Source organism: Solea senegalensis, linkage group LG6 (assembly GCF_019176455.1).
Source record: "Solea senegalensis isolate Sse05_10M linkage group LG6, IFAPA_SoseM_1, whole genome shotgun sequence".
In the NCBI taxonomy this organism is placed as follows: Eukaryota; Metazoa; Chordata; class Actinopteri; order Pleuronectiformes; family Soleidae; genus Solea; species Solea senegalensis.
Window position 1 is genome coordinate 13,231,437 of NC_058026.1, and position 15,957 is coordinate 13,247,393.

Here is a 15,957-nt window from a genome sequence, read left to right on the forward strand (position 1 = left end):
ACTTAGTATTTCCCCATTCTCTTCCTTCTTGGGTCAAATTAAGGAAGAAGAGGCTGCAGGAGCGCTTGACTGCTGCAGTGCTCTCCGCTAAGCCCAAGTTGTCCTGAGACTTATCCAAATCCCTCATCATTTTTTATTTTATTTCCATGAAATAATACATGTGCAGGCACCCATCTTCTCCATTCAGACAACAATAAATATTCAGTTGCCCTCCTGAGCATGAACCCCACTCTCTACTCTTCACTCTCCACCCCAGCCCATACGTCAGTGTTTAATTCTACCAAGCAGCTCAGCGAACAGACCCTGATGATCTTGAAAAAAGACAGTTAGGAAACAGAGAGGGAGCAATGAAGACTAAGGGGAGAGCAGAAGAGCAGGATATTTTTTTTTTTTTTGGGGGGAGAAAAAAGAGAGAAAAGGAGGAGGATGACAGCCATAAGAGTGGGGAGGAGAGAAATAAAGGAGAAATTGTGAGTTGGGAGAAATGCGGAGCCCCCTCATTAAGTCAGTCAATGTGACAGGAAGACTTATATAACACCCAAGAGATGGAGGGAGAAGATGGAGAAAGAGTAACAAGGAGGAGGATGAAAGAGAGAGCACGGAGAGAAGCTGTGGATGGGGGGGGGGTGTTTCAGTGGTAAAGAACTAAGAGTGGGGCAGAGAGATAAAGGGCTAAATTTCGAGAAAGTGAGAACCTTAAGACATTTAACAGCAGATATTCAAAGAGACAGAGAGAGATCAGGACTAGAGAGATAAAGAGAAGAAAAAAAAAAAAGCAATTGAAAGATCTCCCATGCCTTTTAGTACGGCTCTGCTGGCTTTACACTTTTCATTTGTTTGTGGGGGAGAGATTAGCAAAAGGATTAAGAAAGTGATTCTCCCACTCCTCATTCTCTTCTATTTTTCCTATCTCTCTCTATCGCTCTCACTCGCTCTCTCTCTCTCTCTCTATCGCTCTCTCGCTCAGATGGGCATACAAACATTTGCTCCCTCGCCCATGCATCCCACACATGCACAATATAACAGCATACTGTCGCCTACTGCATGCAATAATTCACACATTAGTCTTAAACCATGATCATTATTTTTATTAATCTGACAATTTTTGCTTAATTGCTTTGTCATTATTCACACACACACACATATATATATAAGTGTAATCCTCAGTAGCAGTAAACTGAGTATGAAAAACATGACATTTGAAGGTGAGGTTTTGGTGTCATTTTTCACAACATTGTTTGGACAGCATCACTTGATTAACATTTTAAGGGATGATTGAAAACAATTGTTAGTTGCAGCCCTGTAACCACAGTCCAATCATATTTACTTCCCAAAAGAAATGCCAGTGCTTGATAAATGATTGAAATGATTAATCAGTTATCTGACTAATCATTAAATTGACAAATCGTTTCAACACTGACCTATACTGACGGCCCAGCGTCGGGAGGGGGCAAAAGGGGGGCGTCGCCCCCTCCTGACGAAGTCCCCGCCCCCTTTATCAAAGATCAATGATCACTTTACCCCAAACTGAGTAATTCAACTGTATTAAGGTAGGATTTTTCATTGTTTTAGAGTGGTGAGAGTGTAGGTTATAGTGGTTTACTAGTTTAGGTGTGTGGGCTTATATGTTTGTGAAATGTAGCCTATAGGTCCCTAGTTGCGCACTGCTGTGCGTCTTTTTTTTTTCTTCTTGGCACCGCCCCCTCTCTGCACTCCATTTGCCCCCCTGAGTCATTTATTGCTGGTGCCGGGCCTGCTATACTGGGTACATAAAGTACATTCTCTTATACATATCGTGTTCATTTTTGCTTATGCAGGTGTGAAATGGTAAACACACACACACTGTCTCTCACAGGCATGGCACACACTCTGTTGTGTTCAGTCATGGAGGTAGATGTGGCCATATGCCAGTGAGGTGTAGAGGGGACTGGGCAGCTTGGGGCTCTCTGACTATGTTTGCCAGTACATCTGGCTCAGTCTCCGTGTCGCTCTCTCTCTCTCCCTCTCACACACACACTTCCTGCTCATCTTCCTAGCTCCCATTTCTTCTTTTGTTCATGTTTTATTTCTCCCTCACCCACTCAGCTCTCCATCTGTCTCTCCTCTCTCGTTCGTTCTCTTTATCTCCGTCACTCTTCTGTTCTTCTGCTCTCCCCACTCTTTCCTCACGCTCTCTTTTTCCTCTCCTTCTCTCAACAGCTTTGCGTTTTCTCCCTCTCTGTCTCCCTCCATTTTAACAGCAAAAAGCAATTTCTCTCCCTTTGTCAGGGCAGATGGCAGTAAGCCCTTAAGTAGGGATTTTCTGGTTTGGCTGGAATGCCATTAGGCGAGCTGGCTGTGACGTGCCGCGACTGACGTGCCGAATCTTCCTGATGTCATGATGTCACAATCCAAAGAACGCTGTGCCTATGATATTGTTGGCATCCATGGAGTGAGGGGTTTAAGTAGTCATGTCAGGAGTAAGTCTTTATAAATCCTTTATAGTATGGAAATATTAATCTTCTTTGGGGACAAAGGGGACAACGTGGTGGACATGTACACATACAGGCAGAAAAACGATACATCCAGACACAAAGCCGCCCACAAGTGCGGTCTGACGTACAGACGTAGACATACATGCAGACTTGCATACAAAAACATACAAAATCAATGTTGTGTTCTGCTTTAATTTGGATTTCAACAGTGAGTTAGCACGCACACAAGTTCTTGGACAACATCCTTAGCAAGAATACTTATTGCCTTTCCTAACCCCTTACTCATTACATCTAAATGCCGAACCTTAACTTGAACCTAAGTGAAACCCTAAGCTCAAGTCTGTACCCTGAAAAGGCTCTTAAAGTTGAAAGAGCACCGGCCAAAATGTCCTTGCTTCCTTTGCTTCATAAATTATGTTTGGTCCTCACAATGACATTAATATCAGTATGCACACACACACACACACATCTGGCATTCTCTTTTTCGTCCTTTTTTTCAGTTATAAAGTAGTTTTTAAACATATGTGTTGCAGTTGCATAAAGACCAGATTATTGCTGTAGATAAAGAGGTATTCGGTGGTTTAAGTGCATTTACTCCAGAAAAGCACAATAATCCATTGCATTATATACATGTGCACATGTATGTCATAATTAATAACTGACAGTGATGTGCTGTAATTTTCTGGATTGCATCCACATGTGTTCGCTCTCTCTCTCACACACACACACACACACACACACACAAACTGCTTTTGTTGTTGTACAAATACCGTTTTAACTTGACTTAACTTGCGTCTCTCCACACAGCACCCCCAAGATTCACACGAACCCCAGAGGACCAAACAGGAGTCCAGGGGGGAGTGGCTTCGTTTGTGTGTCAGGCCACAGGGGATCCTCAGCCCAAGATCGTCTGGAACAAAAAAGGCAAAAAAGTCAGCAACCAGAGATTTGAGGTATGATACCGAGTTAGGACACCTTGTTATAGCACGGATTTTCTGCCCAGAAAATGTCATAAAGTGATATGAGGATGGGTGGTTCAGAGTCATCAGAACAGGACTAGCAGTTGTCATGGTAGTCACGCATTTGTAATTGTGGGTTGCTTAATATCGGACGGAGGAGAGATTTCTATACTTTATTTTCTGCTCATCAAACGCCAAAGAAAACAAAAATAAAAGCAATTGATCAAGCAGGAAAGCAAAGCATTGCCTTGTCAATTACCCTCACTTGTAAATACTTGCTGACATTTACAATGCATGGCATTTTATGGACTCATAAGTGAATCAAGAAGATGCGAGGTGATGGATGACATTTTATTCTTGTATACTGTCTTGATTTATCAGTCTACACAGAGTCCATCAGACTTGATGTTGTGAGTTTATTAGTTCCACGTGACGGTGCCAATTACACCAAACTGAAAAGATCTTTGAGATCTCACAGATGCTTTAAATGAAACAGGGCAGTCATTAAGGCTGTTAGTTACGCCACTGCTTTTCCTTTGATGACAAATCGGCGTGTTCGCTGCGAGGAGGGATTTATTGCCCCAGATCATTATTGCAATGAAAGTTGACTTTTAACTCAATAATGAAGGGGATGTGCTTTGATTTTTGTACAACACACAATAGCCCTTTTTACTGGAATTACAAGAACATCAACTACCTGCATTTCTTGATTTGTACTCCAAAGGTTATACAACATTGTGAAACGCTATCTACCTCGACTCCTTCATATGTCAGATGATGCTGTGGGCTACAGTATATGAGATTCTTATATGATCAGCCTTATTAGTTTCCTGCAGGCTCTAACCTTTGATTTATTTCTCCACCTCACTTCACAACTCACTCCTAGATGGAGATGTTGAACCAGACTCTCTTCCACCCATTTCCGTGTCACCCTGAGCTCAGGGTGCTTTTCTACTTTAATAAGTCAAGTTTCCTCCCAGGTTTAAGTTCATCTTGCTGTCTTCCTGTTTGTGATTAAATCACTCGGGGAGATATTTTATTTTTTAATCTAGCCTACGCACTGTATTTTTCTTTTTGCTGTCCTGTCCATCAGGAGTTACTGTGGGATTTGTTTTTATTGGATTTCAGTCAGCAGGAACCTTCTCGGAACTCAGAAACCAGATGCACTGCATGCATGAATTAAACGTGTGCGGGAGCATTTAATATATGCAATCCAATAATGTTGAAAGATGTGAATTTACTACATATCCTTAGTCTGAAAAGAGCACCAGATATTTGTATTCTTACCAATTCCCTTCCTAATTCGAGGGCAGCTGGTGCAGTGCCGCTGTAAATCTATTTTAATGGGTGTAGTGATTGATCCTGGACTGTTGATACAAGAATGCCCTGTGGCTAAGGATTAAACCAGACTAGAGCTCTCACGTTTGTGAGGGGTTGTCCCCTCAGCTTCCCTTATTGAATTAAAAACTTCAAAAACTTTTTTGTCTCTAAAATGAACTGTTGATCACTGAGCTACAAACACTGTTGAATATAAAATAAATACCAGCAAGGGTTCAGCGCTTCAGCTGAAATCAAGCCTGCAGCCTGTATACAGTACATAAACCACAATACAATATTTCACAGATTTAGAGGTTGAAGCTTTGACCAAAGAAGAAAGAGTCTGTACCATTGACATATTACTTTTATAAAGCTGGTGTGGCAAAGGTTTTAGCCGGCAGTTTTTTTATGCACAAAGCAAGCACATATGAAGTTGTGGTAACACTTTAGATTAGGGAACACATTTAGAACACATATTCACTATTAACTAGGTGCTCACTAACATGCATAAATAGCACACTAGCCCTTTATTAGTAATTATTAAGTACATATTAACACCTTATTACACATAACCTCTATTACGACATGAATTAAGATTTTTCCTGATTAAGGTGTTAATACCGTAGTAGTTTTTCTGGTTTCTTGGTAACTTTCCTTTAAGCTCAGTTTTGCTCTGCTCCTGCTTTTATCTGAAAACTGAAACAAAAACTAGACAGTGGAAATAAAGAGTATGATAAATGGACATTTCTCCATCTAACAGGTAATCGAGTTTGACGACGGGTCCGGCTCTGTCCTGAGGATCCAGCCACTGAGGACCCCCAGAGATGAGGCTGTTTACGAATGTCACGCCTCCAACTCTGCCGGAGAGATCACCGCTTCCACAAAACTAACGGTTCTTCGAGGTTAGTACAGACTCACACAGGCTGTCCAACACAGTTCTGTAATCACTGTTAACAACATGAAATAAAAACTATTATTTCAATGCCCTTCATTTTAGGAGGTATACATACATGATTAATTAATTATTTACAAAAGTAGATGTAAGGGCATTTTTAAGTGCATATGCTGTATAAATCATGAACTATAACTGCACCTGTGAAGCATTCTTTGTTTATTTATTGCAATGAATGTATGAATAGATAATGACTCAAGTCATACTGTACATCATAATAGATGTTACCATATATTATATTAACTTCAAATATCACGTAGTCATTTATTATACAGTATGATTTACTTTAGGCCTATGCATTGATAATTCTTCATTATAACTCAGTTGCTGGTCTTTAAAACAGGGGAAGCTATTTGTACATATATTCCACCCACTGCTCCATTGACTTCCAGAGAAGCCGAGCTTCCCTGGAAGTGAAGTTTTTGCCACATGAATCCAATCAGCACCAGTGTCTCCCGCTCACCACATCTCACAGTGATAACACTGAGCAGCTGAGCTTCCTCTGGTTTTAATGCACCGTGTCGATGTGGGAATGTACGAGAAGAAAATGGCGTCAGACGATCTGTGATGAACAGCTGATTCCGAACGGACTATTCATTTAGTTGATCACGCTTTAAGTCGCTGTTAGTCATGAAATGTAAATTTATTTAATGACATTTTGGAGGAAGCAGAGCTTCCCTTGCTGTCATAGAGCAGTCACCTCTGCTACAGTAAGCACATACTGTGTACTTACAAAAGCATAATAATGTCTACACCCTAATGGGCAGGATGAATGTATACATTACAAATGGGTTTTAGCTTGACTATTGGCAAGCTCCTCATACATTCTGATTGATAAAGTTTAAAATGTCATTCAAAGCTCATCCTAGAAGGTCTTAGGATGTTTTTATCTTTTTTTTTTTTGGGGGAGGCGATGTAGATATGCGATATAAATATACAAGTGTAAGCTGGAGTCCGCCGCTGTAGATGGTTGTATCAGTGTTAGCGAGAGTCCATTAATGCAGATAGTGATGTTAGTGTTAGTGGAGTCCATTAGGAGAACATTATGTACCGGTAGTTTGAAGCTCAAGAGTGTCTTAGTGAGTGAAGCTGCTCGAGTGTGGATAATCACATTGCTTGCCTTTACAGTATATACTCATGGGAAAAGGACGTGCTTCCTATTGTTTTACCATTGCTCTCTTTTTCCCTCTCTCTCTCTCTCACCATCTTTCTTACGCTCTCTCTCGTCTGTCTGAGGGGTAATAACAGAGCTACACACTCACTTCTTTTTCTGTCTCATCTATTTTTTTGTCTCCCTAAGTTCATCCCATTGTACTTAAGTTTTTTTCTCTCTCTATCTTTTATACACTTCCTTCCTTATGCCTACTGTCTCTCTCTCTCTCTCTGTCGCTGCACATTCTCTAAGGTCTACTTCACAGCAGCCTCTAAATTATTTATGTCAGAACACTCTTTGCATCTTCTGTACTGTTTTGCTCCATCCATCCATCCTTCCATCCATCCATCCCTGTATCACATGGGTCTTTGTATGTGCACTTTATGTGTGTTTGTATGTGTGTGTGTACGTGCAGACTTGCTCTATTTTTTTTTTGTCTTCCTGGCACCCGTCGGGGAAGATCCTATTCGCTTGTATCTGTCTTTATCAAGAATGTCCCACATAAACACACACACACGTATAAACACGTATACACACAACTAGAGCTGTAACTAACGATTATTTTCATAATCGATTAATCTGTCAGTTATTTTCTCGATGAATCGTTTGGTCCATAAAATGTGAGAAAACCTTCAAAAATGTTAAACGGTGTTCGTCAAACCTGGAAATGATGATGTTCTCAAATGTCTTATTTTGTTATCCAGAGCAAAGAAATGAAGAAAATACTCACATTCAAGAAGCTTAAACAATTGGAAAACTTGTTTTAATCATGAAAAAAGCTTTGAACCGATTAATCAGTTATCAAAATAGTTGTTGATTAATCTAGTAATCGAGTAATAATCGATTCATTGATTAATTGTTTTAGCTCTACACACAACTGCACATACAAACAAAATATCCCTAATCTAAGACAGTTAGTCTTAGATTAGTAGATTGTAGTCATTAGTCCTTTTCTTCTTCTCTGAGGAGTCATTGTGTTGTGGATGAATGAGAGGCCACCTGGGAGCAACTAATAGCTCCTGATAGATTGTCGGTCCAAATGTCAGTTGCAGAGTACACACACACACACACACACACACACACACAGGTTGATTCAGGGCACACAGAGAGTCCTGTCATTCATGTGTCTCCGCCTCCCCTGGCTCTGCAAAGAGTCTCCAGTGACTGACTGACAGACTGACTGACTGACTGACTGACTGTCTGACTGACTGTCTGACAGCAGGGATTCAGTGTTAAGGTCAGGTGGCTTAATTACTGAGGATTAATACCAGGCTAATTGAAATCTTAGCTTCCAGTCAATGTGTGTGATTGGCAATGGCTGAACTTGAGAACAGTTACATGCCTTATGTGCTGTATAATTCATGACTGGGTTAAAAGTTGACGGTGAATCAGAGCATGTCTTGGGGAAAAAAAAGGATGTGGTTAAAAAAAAACAAAGTTGTAAATTGAAAACGTTAGGGTTTAACTGATTGCACGCATTTAAATTTGTGGGGCTTTTTCCTGACCACTGGGGTCACATAATTTGAACCACTTTATAAAAGTGAAATAAGTTATTTGGACCTACCACATCCTCAGTTTGTGGTAGGTCAAACTTTAACCAGAGAGTGGGTGTGTAAATCTCATCCACTGACGCTTCTTTTAGAAACCATGTTCAGCCATGGAGCAATTAGTTTAGACCCAACAATGGCACTGTCACCAAACTGTGAGGATTTATGTAACTATCAAAGTTTTAAAACTGCAAGACTTTAGTGAAATTGATTAGGTGACGCTCATAAAAGCAGTTGTGATAACATACAAAATTGTGACTTTAACGAAAATGGAGGCACAAAGAAAACTGTAACCTCTCAGAAGATGACTCAGTGTCAGGTCATTGGATTGCAATGTATTATACAAGTATTAATGCATCACTGATGATCCCGCTGTGTCAATATTGAGCGACAGACACAGGTTTGTTTGCAGGTGCACATATAACACAGCAGCCAGCTCATACTTTAGTTCCCATGATTATAAGGCCAGGCTTCCAGAATCACAGATGACAACCCCAGCAAGCAATGTGTGTGGATTTCATTTTGGGTCTCGTATAAAGAGGACAGTGTTCGCGCAGCCGTTCCCATGATTAGGAGACCAGGATTTCTATGAGCTGTGAAATTATCTGGATAGCTCACAGTGGAAACATTGAAGTGGGAGGACATCCAAATGAAACAGTGGGATGTGTGGAAGGCTCCGTCAACAAGGGAGTTTAGGGTTACACATCTGCTCTGACCTCAGGGGGTTCTTAACCGTTACTGTTCAGCAACACACACACACACACACACACACACATGGGGGAGCAGCTTTGTTCCAGATACACTTTGGCATTGCTTACACCTGTCCCAGTAATGGCTGGTGGAAGGCTAGTGTGAATGCGTGCGCACTTGCGTGTGTCTATGTGCGTCTGTGTTTGTGCACGTTTACATTTTCTTCCGGTGCATGTGGTATTCCCGTTGTCTTTTATTTTTTCACATGTGAATGGTTTGTAGAAGAGGGGAAAAGGAAATATGTATGATCTCTGGGAGTTGCATTCTAACTCTCTTCATTGTCCCACCCCAGGTAGATGAAATAGAATGCATTATTCCTGTCTACGAGGGGCTGGCTTTGAAGTAAGCGTTTGCATAATGAAAGCGGAGGGATATCAGAATTGTTATGCTGTGTGGGTCCCTTGTTCTCCCCCTCTCTTTCTGTCTGTTTTCTCTCTTGCTCATTCCCTTTGTTTTTTCTCTCTGTCACTCTTTCTTTGTCTCCCTTTATTCTCCCTTTTGCACTTCAGCCCTCCTTCACCACTCACCCACACAGACACACTTGCGCACACAAACACCTTCTCATCTTGTTCTCTTGGTTTATCATGTCTGTTTCCATTTTTCTGGGTGTCGTGATTGATTGAAACTGGAGCTGTTAAAAGGCCACACATGCACTCGCGAAGCCAGCGTCTCATGACCCGCCGGCTACGGTTCGATGGGCTAGTACCAGAATTAGCATCTCCTTGGTGAGGTGCTCAGTGCTAGGGTTTCCCGTTAATGAGGCTCTTTGTGGTTGAGCAGGATAACGTCACGAGGGACAGTAGAGTAAATATTAAAATAGATTGCCTTCTAGATCAAATACATCTCAGACACATGCAGCAACACATGCTCCACTGCTCCTTTTGTCTCATATCTTTATCCACTTTTCGTGAATGACTCATGAATCAGACGTTTTTTACCTCACAGTTTTCAAGTCCCTTTAAAAAATGTACACCTATGTGCCTCCCAGTGTGAATACAGTAATCTTATCAGTTTGACAGAGTTCTGTCGCCTTTGATCCTCCCCGTCCTCCAAGCATAGTCCCCGTCTTCTCTTAAGTCTCCTTCTTGTGCAGAATGAAGCTTGCCCCCCCTGCCTTTGATTTCCTTTATCTCACTGGAAAGACTCTTCATGTTTGATGTAATTGCCTCAGATGTCTGCGGCATCGCATTTTGATATGCCGTCCCAAAAGGGTGCGAATCCCCATGGATGCACTTTATTATACTCATTTGATTTTATGCAGTGGGTGAACTCTTCAAGAGCGCTGAGGGCAATAGATCCAGCTGGACAAAAAAGTGTAGCTGGTTCCCAGCAGAATAGAGTATTTGACTTAGCATTGATTCCAGTTTGACAAGCAAGTTGCCTAAGGGTTTATTGAAGTAGTTTGTCAGGTGAAATATAATGTTACTTATTCTGATTGACCTCACTGCTGGATTGCCTCAAGGCTCGTGCAGAACATATTTTGAATCTAGTCAGTTCACGGGTTAAGCTGTTTCGCTGTATTTCCTATAGTGAGCCCAGACTATTTGTTATGTTATGTTGTTATGGGTCAGTTTCAAGTTGTTCTACGTGGTATTTTGCACACACAAACAGCATAGCAACATGTTTATGGTCATAAATAAACTATAAATAAATAAAATAAAGGGTACATGGTGTAATGTTTCGCTCACACAAAAACACACTGAAAATAAACCCATCTGGATAGACAGACTGGTAAAAAACGTCATTTGGTCTTCACAAACAGAAATTAAGTACATTTGGATTTGCATATAGTGAAAGAAAAGTGGGATCTGATCACAAGTGAAGACACATTCCGATGGCAGGTGTGAACAAACGCACTCTCTACTTTCGACTGTGGGACAGTACGTTGAAAGCCACTGCTTAATAAAAAGCTGCTCTGTTTGACTTGTGTTTCTGATTTTTCCAGAGGACCAGCTACCCTCAGGGTTCCCCACCATAGACATGGGCCCCCAACTGAAAGTGGTGGAGCGTTCTCGGACTGCCACCATGCTCTGTGCTGCTAGTGGCAACCCTGATCCAGAAATTACCTGGTTCAAGGATTTCCTGCCAGTCAACACGTCCAATAATAATGGACGAATCAAGCAGCTCCGCTCAGGTATGATGATGCTTTTATCCCACCGTTCTTTCCCTTTCTCTTAAATCCTGGCTTTTATCTCCCCCCCTTTACTTTGCTTTTTTCCCCTCCAACTTTTTATCCCCCCTCTGCCTTTCCCCAGCCCCAGTTTTATTTCTCTGGTCCCGCAAACCTGTTATTTTTGTCCTCGTTCACCCCACTTTCTTATTGCTGTTCCACACCGTGGTTGCTGGCTGTGTTCCTCAGCTGCCCCTCTCTGCTGCTGCTGTGGTATGAGTTGACTGTGTGTGGTTGCCAACCCCATCTGAACTCTTCAAGGCCTTCAAAAGTGAACTCCCATCTTTTCTCCCAACTCTCTGAGGTCTTCCCGTGCATATCACCATCGCAAATGTTCACTTTTCACGAAAACATTGAATTATTTGTAACAGCACGCATCCAAGCGCTACATGCCTCACATCTCAGCAACTTTCTTGACTGACAGAATTTGGAAGGTAAACCCAGGTGGCGGTGGTATGCACTGAGGAATTGGCCTCCCTAATATAGCTCACTGCTGTGACTAAATGATCAAATAACCTTTTGTTTTTCCCTATTTCCTGGAAACTGTGTCTTGCGTTGGTTTGAAGACATTTTTTGAGGAAATACACTGACAGAATTTGTTACTTGGAAAAACACGGAAAGAAATTCTGTTCAGGTCAAGCAACTCGATCCATTTCAATCAGTCTTTCTATAGCCACAGTAGTGTGTAAAATCCCAACTTGTCGTAGCCTCCTCCCTCCTCAGCCCCCCCTCTCTGCTTCCAGGGACCAACTCTGGAACCAAAACCCCTTTTCTTGTGGTTGGACAACCAGCTCTCTGGCTTCTTCACAGATAACAACCTCTTGGCTTCTGTCCCTATGTTTGTGTTAAGTCTCTGGCTCTACCACCCACTTCCTGCTTACACTCCCTATTTGACCTTTATTTTATGAAGCAAAAATAAAAAACAGTAAATGTAGAACTTTACAAACTGTTACAACTTAAAATGTCAGCTATCTAGAATTGCTTCTACTACAGTATGTGATGATTGCAGAGTAGTCGGCGTTGAAGCCACAGTTCAGTGTAAATGATCAGTATTCATGACTCGTGTTTTCTTGGAGTTCCAGTGCTTGTATAAGGTGTTTCTACAAAGTCAACTCCTCTGTGTAACTAAGGGTCCGATTGTAATGCCATGTCTATGCTGTTTCTTTTCTCTTTGTATCTTTTTAACCACAGAGTCCTTTGGTAAGTGCTGCTGTTCCAAGGCCCACACCCTCACTCTCCACTTCTCTGTATACACTAATGTTGCTACTGTTGCTGCTGCTGCACCTTTACAAATGTTGAGGTGTTTTTAAAATGCATGGCATGCATTTTACTAACAGTCACACACAAATTTATAATGTGACACACACACACACACACACACACACACAGGCACAGAGAGAGAAATACGCTCATCTCTGCAGGCTAAAGTACCATACATGTTACAGAATTACACACACACACACACAAACTCTCTCACATCTTTGTCACCCCTGAGGTAGACGACCTCACCCTCACCTGTGCACCTGCAGCTTCTCCACACCCAAAGAAATGCAATAATTTTCTCCCCACACTCGCCTGTTTACTTTTCCACTCCTTTCTCTTATTCAATTAGTCTGTCCCTCCCTTACTCACTCACTCACTCACTCACTTACTCACTCAGTCATTCACTCACTCACTGTCTTCTCTGCTGTATAAAGTTACCAGTCAATACTGCAGATGACTGTTAAGAAGACTGTTAAGAAAATCAATAGCTGCCAGGTTTCAGGCTCGTAGACTTTGACTGTGCTGTCTAACTGTAGTGCGGTGTTGTACCAAACTTGGCTACAGTCATGTAAAAATAGTCTGGCCACAATATAAACCATGGTACAATGAGCAGTGCAGTAAATCCACCCTTCGATGCTCCAACACTGTTGAACGTGCGTTCATTGATGACATTTTGTCATAAATGTTGTCATTTCCAGTTTCCTGCTTTTATCATAGGAATCAAACCTTGCAATATATCACTGTGTGTACATTATGAAGTGAGTGTGTGGTCAGCCAAAGCTTAGATGTTTGGCTGCGAGACAAAGTGAGACACCAAGGTGTTGATTCTGAATATTTTGATAGTCATTAAAAATGAATACAGGCAATTTAAACTGCCTATTACTCTACTTTTTGTGTTGTGACGATATCACAGTGGCCTCAGTTTAAACTACCCTCTGATATATTATTGACCAAATGTTTTACTGAGAAAATCACAGGTACATCAAATGGAAATGAATATAAATGGTAGTTGTTTCACGTTCTCTATTACCTCGTAATTTCTAAATACCTTCAGTGTTTAAAATGTTAATGGTAAAAAACATTTTTGCAGCACCCACACCAAACCCATTTATTGCGGCCTCACTTTATTTCGTTAGTTGAGGCCACTGTTAGAGGGAGAATGGTGTGTGTGTGTGTGTGTGTGTCTTTCTCTCTTATGCACAGCTTTACTGCTAGTGGACTTTTTTTTTTTTTTACACAGGATGTTTTTATTTGTTGACAGTTCAGCTGATGTCAGACATTGTCAACTAAAATTAGAATTAGAGTTAGTTTCATTTTTACCACACACACCAATTAGTGACAGTGAATTTGACCTCTGCATTTAACCCACCACCAGTAGTGAACACACACAAGCCAGGAGCTGTGGGCAGCACTTATCTGCGCCTGGGGAACAATGGGGATTGGATGCCTTGCTCAGGGGCGCCCCTCTTTTCCTCTTGGCCTTGTCCATGTGCAAGTTAATCTCTAATATTTCAGATATAAAACAGCATAATTGAATCTTAGAGCTAATGTTTCAATGGCATTTCAGTGTTGGAGAGTGGATTTCTTTGATTTGTTTAATTGATTCCGCTGTTAGGATTACACCTTGTTCTTGGTCTATAAGAAGGACAAGAGCATGGTTTAGATTTAGGGCAGTTAACTCTACTCATTTACTCTAAGTCTACTTCTTAGAGAGCCAGCTGTGAACAATACCCCACTCCTACGACCACATCTGCCCCTTCTACAAGTCAATGAAGTCAAATCAATAACCCATCTCCTTTTAGCTCTGTCACTGTCTGCCACTCTGTCTCTCCAGAATCTAGTCTTTCTCTCCTCAGGCTTAATCTGTCTTCATTTATTCTGTCTTTTTCTTTGATGCCTCTTCTTCCTCTTACACTCTAAGGATCTATATTTTGAGTCCTTCTCTCTAATTTGACTCTTTTCTTTACCAAGTTACTCCCTCCCACATACACAAATCCTAGTCCCCCACCCCAGCCCCCTCAACCCCCTCCCTACCGTGCCCCTTTTCCTTCTGTGGTACTAACATTTTCTTCTTCTTCTCCTTCTCTAATCTCGTGCATTCATTGCCCACTCAGGTGGCACGCCCATACGAGGTAAGACCGCTGGGAGGATCAACGTCACACGGTGGCCCGATTCCTTTTCAACCCCAAGTTCCTGCTTGTCTCACAGATCTTGAAAAGCAGCTTTGTATGGGTTAATCAATATAGTCCAAAAGATTTAAGACTCTGCCATATCGATCATTCCATCCAGCTGCTTTAGATCTACAGTGGGCTGGGGACAAGAGGGGGAATTGGAATTGAGCAAGCAATTCATTATACTATGATTTTAATCACTTCCCCTCTTCTCGTCCTCCATCCTCTCTACATCCTTTCATTTTTCCATCCCAGCCTCAGCGATCACCTGATAGCACACACGTCCATTGCTTTCTTCTTTGCCATACTGTGATTTCTCTTCAGTGTTCATCAGTTTAACGTCATTTAGCTTTTTAACATAGTCTTTGTCTCCTATCTAAAGCATGGTGTGTTTTTACGTTTGTTTGTTTTGCTTAGTTTGAGGTCGGAAAGCGTACTATCACATTTAATTGCTTTTTTTTTTTTTAACGACCCGATTTACTTTTACTTCTTTTTTTTTCGTGCCTTTTTCTTCTTTTTTTGGGTCTTGACCCGAACTTGGCCCAGCCTTCTACCTTCTCTATATTTGCCCAATCAAACGTCCCAGTTTTGTTTTCCCTCCCAGCTGTTATTCGCTCAGCCTGAAAAGTCCAGATGGCAAAGACTCAGACAGACTTGCAGACACTAGTGGGCTTACACACACACACACACACACACACACACACACACATAAACTCATAGACCTGCACACACATATACATTTCTTCATGGTTTTTACCATTACTTTCTCTTTTCTCTCTCATTACCAATAAAAAGCCCCAAACAACCACTTTTTTGATAAAGTTTTAATGGGCGCTTTTTTGCCTTACCACACCATCTTTAATGAATCAAAAACCTGGTTGACTTTTTTGACAGTTTTTCTATTTTCAGGGAGCGAGAAAGCACTGGTCCCTTCCCAAGGCTTTGCGTATGTCGTTCCTTTTTTTATCTGTTGGCCTTGATGGAGGTCGGTTGATATCTTTACCTCCTTATGGTTCTAAAATCACATCACACTCCTGATCCCACTGGTGGATCCAAAAGGGTTAGAGATGTCTTAGAATTGCCATGGCAATATATTTGTCAAATTATATCCTTGGAAACTCCCTAAAATAACTGCATCTCAATTTTCAGCAAAGAACAATTGTAAATAACATACTTGTGTCTGGATTTCTCCACATTTTGG

The 15,957-nt window shown here is 41.4% G+C and overlaps 1 protein-coding gene across 5 annotated transcripts in view; it reads left to right on the plus strand.

The window, feature by feature from the left end:
- The window catches only part of LOC122770479 (receptor-type tyrosine-protein phosphatase delta-like), a 105,665-nt gene extending 89,714 nt beyond the window's left edge, over positions 1-15,951 (plus strand). For 3 of the 5 annotated variants that reach the window (XM_044027353.1, XM_044027352.1, XM_044027354.1), the window contains 5 exons: positions 3,282-3,427; positions 5,511-5,652; positions 11,098-11,286; positions 12,514-12,522; positions 14,700-15,726. In XM_044027353.1, the coding sequence (XP_043883288.1) occupies positions 3,282-3,427; positions 5,511-5,652; positions 11,098-11,286; positions 12,514-12,522; positions 14,700-14,800 (587 nt within the window). In that variant the 3' untranslated portion in view covers positions 14,801-15,726. Of the gene's footprint in view, positions 1-3,281; positions 3,428-5,510; positions 5,653-11,097; positions 11,287-12,513; positions 12,523-14,699 lie in introns of all 5 variants that reach the window. The other 2 variants (XM_044027355.1, XM_044027356.1) reach the window with 2 other exon arrangements.
- Positions 15,952-15,957: the final 6 nt, after the last annotated feature.